General features: G+C 37.4%; 1 protein-coding gene and 1 pseudogene across 2 annotated transcripts in view; one reads left to right on the top strand and one right to left on the bottom strand.

The window, feature by feature from the left end:
* ADGRG7 (adhesion G protein-coupled receptor G7) overlaps positions 1-12184 on the bottom strand; it is a 73929-nt gene that overhangs the window by 18213 nt on the left and 43532 nt on the right. For both annotated transcript variants that reach the window (XM_055259360.2, XM_055259361.2), the window contains one exon: positions 7927-8083. In XM_055259360.2, the coding sequence (XP_055115335.2) occupies positions 7927-8083 (157 nt within the window). The remainder of the gene's footprint in view (positions 1-7926; positions 8084-12184) is intronic.
* LOC129471093 (glia maturation factor beta-like) lies at positions 10594-11128 on the top strand (annotated as a pseudogene).

Raw genomic sequence — 12184 nt, 5'->3', positions numbered from 1 at the left:
AAACCAAAAAAGAGCAGAAGTAGCTCTACTTAGAAAAAATAGATTTCAAGACAAAAACTATAAAAAGAAAGAAAAAAGGTCACTATACAATGATATAAAGGTCAATTCAGCAAGAGGATATAACAATTGTAAATATATATATATATATTATATATATATATATACACCCAATACTGGAGCACCCATATATATAAATAAAATATTATTAGAGCTAATGAGAGATATATACCCTAATACGACAATAGCTAGAGATTTCAACACCTTATTTTCAGCATTGGATAGATCTTCCAGACAGAAAATCAATGAAGAAATATCAGAATTACTCTGTGCTATATACTAAAGGGGCCTGATAGATAATTATAGAACATTTCATCCAATGGCTGCAGAATACACATTCTTCTCCTCAGCATGTGGATCATTCTCAAATATAGACCATATGTTAAAACATAAAACAAATCTTTAAAAATTCAAAAAAATGAAATTGTATCAAGTATCTTCTCTGACCACAATGCAATAAAACTAGAAATCAATAACGAGAGGTATTTTGGAAATTATACAAACACATAGAAATTAAAAATATGCTCCTCAATTACCAGTGAGTCAAGAAAGAAATTAAAAGGGAAGTTGAAAAATGTCTTGAAACAAATAAAAATGGAAACACAACATACCGAAAATTATGGGATACAGTGAAAGTAGTACTAAGGGGAAAGTTTATAGCAATAAGTGCCCACATCAAAAAAAAAAATAGAAAACCTTCAAATAAACAACCTAATGATGCATCTTAAGGAACTAGAAAAGCAAGAGCAAATCAAAACCCAAATTAGTAGAAGAAAATAAATGATAAAGATCAGAGCAGAAATAAGTGAAACTGAAATGAAGAAAACAAAAGATCAATGAAACAAAAGATTATTTTAAAAGATCAAAAAAATTGACATTTAATCAGATTAAGAAAAAAGAGAGAAGACCCAAATAAATAAGATCAGAGATGAAAAAGGAGACATAATAACTGATACCACAGAAATTCAAAGAATCATTAGTGGCTACTATGAGCAACTATATGCCAATAAATTAGAAAACCTAAAAGAAATGGACAAATTTCTACACACAAACAACCTACCAAGATTGAATCATGAAGAAATACAAAACCTAAACAGACCAGTAACAAGTAATGAGACAGAAGCTGTAATAAAAAGTTTTCTAGCAAAGAAAAGTCCAGGAACTGTGGTTTCACTGCTGAATTTTACCAAACATTTAAAGAAGAACTAACACCAATCCTACTCAAAGTACTCCAAAAAATAGAGGCAGAGGGAATACTTCTAAACTCATTCCATGAGGCCAGTATTACCCTGGTACCAAAACCAGAAAAAGGCACATCAAAAAAGAAAGAAAGAAAGAAAGAAAGAAAGAAAGAAAGAAAGAAAGAAAGAAAGAAAGAAAGAAAGAAACTACATGCCAATATATCTGATGAACATTGATGCAAAAATCCTCAACAAAATTCTAAAAAACCAAATTCAGCAACACACTAAAAAGGTCATTCATCATGACAAAGAGGGATTTATCTCAGAAATGCAAGGATGGTCCTACATATGCAAATCAATCAATGTGATACACCATATCAACAAAATGAAGGACAAAATCCACACGATTGTTTCAATTGATGCTAAAAAAATTTTATAAAATTCAACATCACTTCATGGTAAAAACTCTTAAAAACTGGGGATAGAAGGAACATCCTTCAACACAATAAAAGCCTTATATGACAGACTCACAGCTAGTATCATGCTGAATGGGGAAAAAACTGAAAGCCTTCCTCTAAGATCTGGAACACAACAAGGATGCCCACTTTCACCACTGTTATTCAACATAGTACTGGAAGTCCTAGCCAGATCAATTAGATAAGAGAAAGCAATTTAAAAAATCTAAATTGGAAAGGAAGAAATCAAATTATCCTCGTTTGCAGATGATATGATCTTATATTTGGAAAAAACTAGACTCCACAAGAAAAAAAAAAGATTAGAACTAATAAATTCAGTAAAGTTGCAGGATACAAAATTAACATACATAAGTCAGTAGCATTTCTATATACCAACATCAAACAACCTGAAAAAGAAATTAAAGGCTGGGCGCAGTGGCTCACGCCAATAATCCCAGCATTTGGGAGGCCAATGTGGGTGGATCACGAGGTCAGGAGATTGAGACTATCCTGGTTAACATGGTGAAACCCCGTCTCTATTAAAAATACAAAAAATTAGCTAGGTGTGGGGCACACGCCTATAGTCCCAGCTACTCAGGAGGCTGAGGCAGGAGAATTGCTTGAATCTGGGAGGCGGAGGTTGCAATGAGCAGAGGTTGTGCCACTGCACTCCAGCCTGGGTGAGAGTGAGACTCTGTCTCAAAAAAAAAAAAAAAAGGAATTAAGAAAGCAATCCTATTTACAAAAGCTACAAATAAAATGCAATACCTTAGAATTAGCTTAACCAAAAAAGTGAAAGATCTCTACAATGAAAACTATAAAACCTGCATGCAACCAATTGAAGAGGATACAAAAAATGAAAGAGGTTCCATGTTCATGGATTGGAAAATCAATATTTTAAAACTGTCCACACTACTCAAAGCAATCTACAGATTCTATGCAATCTCTATCAAAACACCAATGGCATTCTTCACAGAAAAAGAAAAAATGATCCTAAAATTTATATGGAACCACAAAAGACCTAGAATAGCCAAAGCTATCATGAGCAAAAAGAACAAAACTGGAAGAATCACATTACTTGACTTCAAATTATACTACAGAGCTATAGTAATGAAAACAGCATGGTACTGGCATAAAAACAGAAACAAAACAGGCATACATAAAAACAGGCAGAAATAAAGGTGTCCTTTGAAACCAATGAGAACAAAGACACAATGTACCCAAATATTTGGGACACATTTAAAGCAGTGTTTAGGGGAAATTTATAGCACTAAATGCCCACAAGAGAAAGCAGGAAACATCTAAGATTGACACTGTAACATCAAAATTAAAAAAACAAAAACTGTAAATTAAAATTAAGAGAAGCAAGAGCAAACAAATTCAAAAGCTAGCAGAAGACAAGAAATAACTAATATCAGACCAGAATTGAAGGAGACAGAGACACGAAAAACCCTTTTAAAAATCAATGAATCCAGGAGCTGGTTTTTTGAAAAGATCAACAAAATAGATAGACCACTAGCCAGTGGTCTATCTATTTTGAATAATAGATAAAGAAGAAAAGAGGCCAGGCACAGTGGCTCACATCTGTAATCCCAATGCTTTGGGAGGCCAAGGCGGGTGGACCACGAGGTCAGGAGTTTGGGAGCAGCCTGAACATGGTGAAACCCTATCTCTACTAAACATACAAAAATTGGCCAGGCGTAGTGGTGCATGCCTGTAATCCCAGCTACTTGGTAGGCTGAGGCAGGAGAATCTCTTGAACCCAGGAGGCAGAGGTTGCAGTGAGCTGAGATCACACCATTGTACTCCAGTCTGCATGACAGACCAAGACTCTGTCAAAAAAAAAAAAAGAAGAAGAAGAAGAAAAGAGAGAAGAATCAAACAGACATGGTAAAAAAAAAAAATGATAAAGGGGATATCACCACTGATCCCACAAACATACAAACTACCATCAGGGAATACTATAAAAAACTCTATGCAAATAAACTAGAAAATTGAGAAGAAATGGATAAATTCCTGGACATATACACCCTCCCAAGACTAAACCAGGAAGAAGTTGAATCCCTGAATAGACCAATAACAAGTTCTGAAATTGAGGCAGTAATTAATAGCCTACCAATCAAAAAAAGTAAAAGTCCAGGACCAGAGGGATTCACAGCTGAATTCTACCAGAGGTACAAAGAGGAGCTAGTACCATTCCTTCTAAAACTATTCCAAACAATTGAAAGAGAGAGAAGTCTCCCTAACTCATTTTAGGAGGCCGACATCATCTTGATTCCAAAACCTAGCAGAGACACAACAAAAAAAGAAAATTTCAGGCCAATATCCCTGATGAACATCGATGTGAAAATCCTCAATAAAATACTGGCAAACTGAATCCAGCAGCACATCAAAAAGCTTATCCACCACGATCAACTTGGCTTCATCCCTGGGATGCAAGGCTGGCTCAACATACACAAATCAATAAATGTAATCCATCACATAAACAGAACCAATGACAAAAACCACATGACTATCTCAATAGATGTAGAAAAGGCCTTCGACAAAATTCAACACCGCATCATGCTAAAAACTCTCAATAAACTAGGTATTGATGAAACACATCTCAAAATAGTAAGAGCTATTTATGACAAACCCACAGCCAATATCATACTGAATGGACAAAAACTGGAAGCATTCCCTCTGAAAACTGGCACAAGACAAGGATGCCCCTCTCTCACCACTCCTATTCAACATAGTATTGGAAGTTCTGGCCAGGGCAATCAGTCAAGAGAAAGAAATAAAGGGTATTCAATAGGAAAAGAGGAAGCCAAATTGTCTCTGTTTGCAGATGACATGATTGCATATTTAGAAAACACCATCATCTCAGCGCAAAATCTCCTTAAGCTGATAAGCAACTTCAGCAATGTCTCAGGATACAAAATCACTGTGTAAAAATAACAAGCATTCCTATGCACCAATAACAGACAAACACAGAGCCAAATCATGAGTGAACTCCCATTCACAATTGCTACAAAGAGAATAAAATATCCAGGAATACAACTTACAAGGTATGTGAAGGACCTCTTCAAGGAGAACTACAAGCTACTGCTCAAGGAAATAAGAGAGGATACAAATAAATGGAAAAACATTCCATGCTCATGGATAGATTTGAGCAAAATTAATATCATGACAATGGCCATACTGCCCAAAGTAATTTATAGATTCAATACTATTCCCATCAAACTACCATTGACATTCTTCACAGAATTAGAAAAAACTACTTTAAATTTCATATGGAACCAAAAAAGAGCCCACATAGCCAAGACAATCCTAAGCAAAAAGAACAAAGCTGGAGGCATCATGCTACCTGACTTCAAACTATACTACAAGGCTACAGTAACTAAAACAGCATGGTACTGGTACCAAAACAGATATATAGACCAATGGAACAGAATAGAGGCCTCAGAAATAACACCATACATCTATAACCATCTGACCTTTGACAAATCTGACACACACAAGCAATGGAGAAAGGATTCCCTATTTAATGAATGACGTTGGGAAAACTGGCTAGCCATATGCAGAAAACTGAAACTGGACCCCTTCTTTACACCTTATACAAAAAATTAACTCAAGATGATTAAAGACTTAAATGTAAGACCTAAAACCATAAAAATCCTAGAAGAAAACCTAGGCAATACCATTCAGGACAAAGGCATGTGCAAAGACTTCATGACTAAAACACCAAAAGCAATGGCAACAAAAGCCAAAATTGACAAATGAGATCTAATTAAAGAGCTTCTGCACAGCAAAAGAAACTATCATCAGAGTGAACAGGCAGCAACCTACAGAATGGGAGAAAATTTTTGTAATCTATCCGTCTGACAAAGGGCTAATATCCAGAATCTACAAAGAACTCAAACAAATTTACAAGAATAAAACAAACAGCGCCATCAAAAAGTGGGCAAAGGATATGAACAGACACTTCTCAAAGGAAGACATTTATGAACCCAACAAACATATTATAAAAAAGCTCATCATCACTGGTCATTAGAGAAATGCAAATCAAAACCACAATGAGATACCATCTCATACTAGTTAGAATGGTGACCATTAGAAAGTCAGGAAACAACAGATGCTGGAGAGGATGTGGAAAAATAGGAACACTTTTACACTGTTGGTGGGAGTGTAAATTAGTTCAACCATTGTGGAAGACAGTGTGGCAATTCCTCAGGATCTAGAACAAGAAATACCACTTGACCCAGCCATCCCATTACTGGGTATATACCCAAAGGATTATAAATTATTCTACTATAAAGACATATGCACATGTATGTTTATTGTGGCACTAGTCACAATAGCAAAGACTTGGAACCAACCCAAATGTCCCTCAATGATAGATTGGATAAAGAAAATGTGGCATATATATACCATGGAATACTATGCAGCCATAAAAAGATGAGTTCATGTCCTTTGCATGGACATGGATGAAGCTGGAAACCATCATTCTCAGCAAACTAACACAAGGACAGAAAACCAAACACCGCATGTTCTCACTCATAAGTGGCAGTTGAACAATGAGAACACATGGACACAGGGAGGGGAACATCACACACTGGGGCCAGTCGGGGGGTGGGGGGCTAGGGGAGGGATAGCATTAGGAGAAATACCTAATGTAGATGATGGGTTGATGGGTGCAGCAAACCACCATGGCACGTGTATACCTATGTAACAAACCAGCATGTTCTGCATATGTACCCCAGAACTTAAAGTTTAATAATAAAAAAAAACTAAAAATAGAACTACCATATGATCCAGCAATCCCACTGCTAGATAAATATCCAAAAGAAATCAGCATATGAAAGAAATATCTGCACTCCCATATTTTTCACAGCACTATTCATAATAGCCAAGACTTAGAAGCAAACTAAGTATCCATCAACAGACGAATGGATAAAGATAATGCAGCACATATACACAATGGAGTACTATTCAGCCATTAAAAAGAATGAGATCCTGTCATTTGTAACAACATGGATGGAACTGGAGGTCATTATGTTAAGTGAAATAAACCAGGCACAGAAAGTCAAACTTTGCATGTTCTCAATTATTTAGGATCTAAAGAGTTTAAAAAATTGAAATCCTGGAGATAGAGAGTAGAATGATTGTTACCAGAGGCTGGGAATGGTAGTGGAGTGGGGGGAAAGTGGGAATGGTTAATGGGTATGGGTACAAAAATATAGTTAGAATGAATAAGATCTAGTATTTGACAGCACAACAGGGTGATTATAGTCAATAATAATTGTTTTTTTGAGATGGAGTCTCCCTCTGTCACCCAGGCTGAAGTGCAGTGGTGTGATCTCAGCTCACTGCAACCTCCACCTCCCTGGTTCAAGCAATTCCCCTGCCTCAGCCTCCCAAGTAGCTGTGATTACAGGTGCATGCCACCATGCCCAGCTAATTTTTTTGTATTTTTAGTAGAGATGGGGTTTCAACATGTTGGCTAGACTGGTCTTGAACTCCTGACCTCAGACAATCCACCTGTCTCAGCCTCCCAAAGTGCTGGAATTACAGGCTGTGAGCCACCACGCCTGGCCAGTCCATAATAATTTAATTGTATATTTTTAAATAACTAAGTATAATTTGATTGTTTGTAACACAAAGAAAGGGTAAATGCTTGAGGATATGGGTACCTCATTTACCCTGAAGTGATTGTTATACATTTTATGCCAGTATCAAAATATCTCTTGTACTCCATAAATATATACACCTACTATGTACCCACTAGATTTTTTTTTTTTTTTTTTTTTGAGATGGAGTCTTGCTCTGTCGCCCAGGCTGGAGTGCGGTAGCGTGATCTCGGCTTACTGCAAGCTCCGCCTCCCAGGTTCAAGCCATTCTCCTGCCTCAGCAGGAGACTACAGGAGAAGACTACAGCAGGAGGAGACTACAGGAGACTACAGCAGGAGACTACTGCCTAGCTGGGACTACAGGCGCCCGCCACCACACCTGGCTAATTTTTTGTATCTTTTTTAGTAGAGATGGGGTTTCACCATGTTAGCCAGGATGGTCTTGATCTCCTGACCTTGTGATCCACCCACCTCGGCCTCCCAAAGAGCTGGGGTTACAGGCATGAGCCACTGCACCTGGCCTAGATTTTTTCAAAATAGTCTCTTAAAGGTAACTAAGATATCAAGATGATATCTCCACCACTGCATGTTCTGCTACTTTCAGACTAATCCGCACCATACCTGTGTAGTGTTGAAAAGGCAGAATACATAGCTGAAGACGATCCTGATGCTATCATCATTAACTAGCATCAGGTATGCCAGAATCCAGGTAATTCCAAAAACAACTGCAACAGATAATGTGCTAACAATCTTCTTCATGGATGAAACTTTTTTTGTGCTAGGTGAAAGAAAACAAGAAAAATAATGTGATTCATTAGGGTTTTACTTATCAACGTCATTATTACTCTCCTATTTAGAATGCATATTCAGCTGCCCATATACATTGCTCACTTAACAATATTATGCCCCAGGTGGAAAAATGATGCTAAGTCTTACATCACTCTGGAGAAAATCTGATTTAGCAAGCTTTATTTTGAATACATTGATACTTGTTTAAAATCTCAGGCAAACACAGCTCCTTAATGCTAAAGCAGGCAAATTTCAAGAACCAACTTCTTCATTGAAATGGAATTTTCATTTTGTGAGTATTACTACAGATCAGCCAATGGAGGAATTCCCTTTTCTGGCACCTAGGACCTTCCTGAGCCTTAAGTTGATGAGGGAGAGAAAGGTTAGTTAGACGCAGAGTGATCTCCTTCCTCTTGTGGAAAGTCTATGCCCTTGGATCCTGGGCTTGGCCATGTGACTTACTTTGGCCAGTGGGACATTAGCAAATTTATCGAGCAGAGACTTGAAAGCATCTGTTTATTAATTTGCCTTCCCTCACTCCTCTTTAGAACCGAGAGACCACTATGTTAAGAAGCCTGGGCTGGTTTAATGGCAGATGAGAGACTATGTGGAGCAGAGATGAGCTTTCCCAACTGAACAGTTGCTACTAAAACCAACCAAACACCAACCACCAGACATAAAAGTGAGTCATGAAGGATTCAAGATGGCCGAATAGAAACAGCACCGGTCTGCAGCTCCCAGCAAGATCAACGCAAAAGGCAGGTGATTTCTGCATTTTCAACGGAGGTACGCAGTTCATCTCACTGGGACTGATTGGACAGTGGGTGCAGCTCATGGAGGGCGAGCCGAAGCAGGGTGAGGTGTCACCTCACCTGGGAAGTGCAAGGGGTTGGGGAATTTTCTCCCCTACCCAAGGAAAGCTGTGAGGGTCCAGCCTGAGGAACTCCCACACAGATACTGTGCTTGTCCCACGGTCTTTGAAACCCGCAAACCAGGAGATTCCCTATGGTGCCTGCCCCACCAGGGCCCTGGGTTTCAAGCACAAAACTGAGTGGCCAATTGGGCAGACACTGAACTAACTACAGGAGCTCTTTTTTTTTTTCTTTTCATACCCTGGTGGCACCTGAAACACTTTTACACTGTTGGTGGGAGTGTAAATTAGTTCAACCATTGTGAAAGATAGTGTGGCGATTCCTCAAGGATCTAGAACTAGAAATACAATTTGACCCAGCAATCCCATTACTGGGCATATGCCCAAAGGATTATAAATCATTCTACGATAAAGACATATGCACACGTATGTTTACTGCAACACTATTCACAATAGCAAAGACTTGGAACCAACCCAAATGTACATCAGTGATAGACTGGATTAAGAAAATGCAGCACATATACACCATAGAATACTATGAAGCCATAAAAAAGGATGAGTTCATGTCCTTTGCATGGACATGGATGAAGCTGGAAACCATTATTTTCAGCAAGCTATCACAAGATCACAAAACCGAATACTGCATGTTCTCACTCATAGGTGGGAGTTGAACAATGGAAGCACATGGACACAGGGAGGGAACATCACACACCGGGGCCTGTCAGTGGTAGGCGGCTAGGGGAGGGATAACATTAGGAGGAATACCTAATGTAGGTGATGGATTAATGGGTGCAGCAAACCACCATGGCACAGGTATACCTATGTAACAAACCTGCACATTCTGCACATGTAACCCAGAACTTAAAGTATAATAATAATAATAAAAAAATTAACCAGGTGTGGTGGCGGACGCCTGTAATCCTAGCTACTCAGGAGGCTGTGGCAGAGAATTGCTTGAACCCAGGAGGCAGAGGTTGCAGTGGCCGAGATCACGCCACTGCACTCCAGCCTGGGTGACAGAGCAAGACTCCATCTCAAAAAAAAAAAAAGTGAGTCATCCTCAATCATTAATAAGCATCCAAGCCAGTCAAGACAGAACTACCCAGCCAGCACTCAACAAATGGCAAATAATAACCATTTGTCATTTTTCACCATTAAGTTTTGGGGCAATTTGTTATGTAGCTACTGAACACATGAAAGTTACTTGTTAAACAATTAAATCACAGTCTGCTTGTCATTATAACTAGGCCAATTTATGAACCATAGTCTATCAATCAACATTTAGCAATACAAATTTGATTGGTATCTATGGCCAAACATGATAATTTTTGTATGAAGGAAATATATCCTAATTTGCAATTAGGCAAAGAAGCCTTTACCAAGGTTTTTCTGCATTGCTATTAAACATACTATTTTTTCTTTCCACTCTCACCACTTATGTTCAGTAAACATACTTTTAATGTTTATCAGTGATAATATTTTTACCGTATTTCTCCTTAATATGAACTACCATTCATATAGGAAGAATGATACTTAACCTTGATCTGTAAAGTACATATTTAAGATATAGCCCGACTAGAAAAAGGTGCCCAAGTGAAGGCAAACAGGCCGCTGACGGCAGAAAGGAAATGAGTGGGTCTTTGGTGGTTTTGATGTTGCTGAAGATTTAGTGGAAAAGCTGAGAAAGTCTCGTTTTCACAAAGAAACGAACAATGTTGCTATTATAATGAAGATTGACGAGGATAAACGCCTGGTGGTACTGGATGAGGAAAGTGAGGGTATTTCACCAGATGAACGTAGAGGTGAACTTCCTGAACGACAACCTCGTTTCATTGTGTATAGCTATAAATATCAACATAATGGATGGGAGAGTTCCATATCCTCTGTGCTTTATGTTCTCCAGTCCTGTTGGATGTAAGCCTGAACAACGATGATATTTGCTGGGAGTAAGAATAAGCTAGTCCAGACAGCTGAACTAACCAAGATATTTGAAATAAGAAATACGGAAGAACTGACTGAAGAATGGTTACATGAGAAACTTGGATTTTTCCACTAATGTGAACTTCTGTGTTTCTAAAGTATTTATGTATTAACCTTACCATACTGGAACCAGACATAAATACTTATTTGTGTCTAAAAATGCATTGTTACTTACAGTTTGTTTTCTGCAGTAAAGAAAAATTCTTCATTTGTGCAAAGTTTGATCAAAGAGGAAATCATCTTCATAGTAATGAAACTTTGTACAGTGTTTCCTTATATTAGTAATTATTAGGTGGATTACTTTTCTCCACGGACTTTTTGCACTCTTGTGACTAATTTCTATAAATTTGTTACTATTTACAGACTCCATTGGAATGTGGATATATTAGATTGTGAGAGACAACAGTTGCCTCCTTTTGACAAATACTGGATATTAGCAGTTTATTTATGAAAATAGCATTTTATCACTTGTCAAATCATTGAAATTGATTTGGGGTCAAAGACTTGAGTGACCCAGTATTAAGCCATGAATAATTTACTGTAGTGTAACCTGCATTACAAGTACATTGATCAGTTCTGCATCTTGTTTGGTTTCCTGTATCTTTTTAATCAAGTCTAGAAACTATGTTCATCAATCACTAATTTTTAAGGTTGGGGAGTTAGATTTGATGATAGAATTATGACTGTTAGCTTTTCTCCTTATGGAAAATAGCATCTTAGTCTTAGAAATTGGTGGGTTTTAATAATCAAGGGCTTCATTCCTTTTACGTCATTTCTAAACAGTTTTGCGTCTAGGTTAATAACATTTCATTTATAAAGCACTGCTTAATGTCCTGTCAACACTAATTATTTTAAATGTGTTAATACTGTGCCTTTGATTTGTTAGCTTTAAAGTTAGTTTAAGACTTTTACACTGCCAGTATTCCAGATTTGGTGAAATTAATACTTTTTTAAAGAGTCCAAATAAAATAATTTTCTAATGTGTATATCTGAAATTTATAATAAAATCAACTTCATATTTTTAAAATTCTGACTATCTGCTTGCATTGGTGAATACATGGCAGTCGAGAATTATAACTTTGGGTGTACTTTGTGATTAGTTTTGTGCCATAGGAAAAAATTAACTTAAAACTTTGGCCATAGTTAATAACGTTAAAACATCAGTATCAGGTCTTATATTCTAATTGTCAGAAGATATTCTGAACTGGATGCTTGAATAGTTAACTAAACCAGTCTTGT

The sequence above is a fragment of the Symphalangus syndactylus genome, chromosome 21 (genome assembly GCF_028878055.3).
Source record: "Symphalangus syndactylus isolate Jambi chromosome 21, NHGRI_mSymSyn1-v2.1_pri, whole genome shotgun sequence".
Lineage (NCBI taxonomy): Eukaryota > Metazoa > Chordata > Mammalia > Primates > Hylobatidae > Symphalangus > Symphalangus syndactylus.
This window is presented reverse-complemented; position numbering and strand designations above follow the sequence as displayed.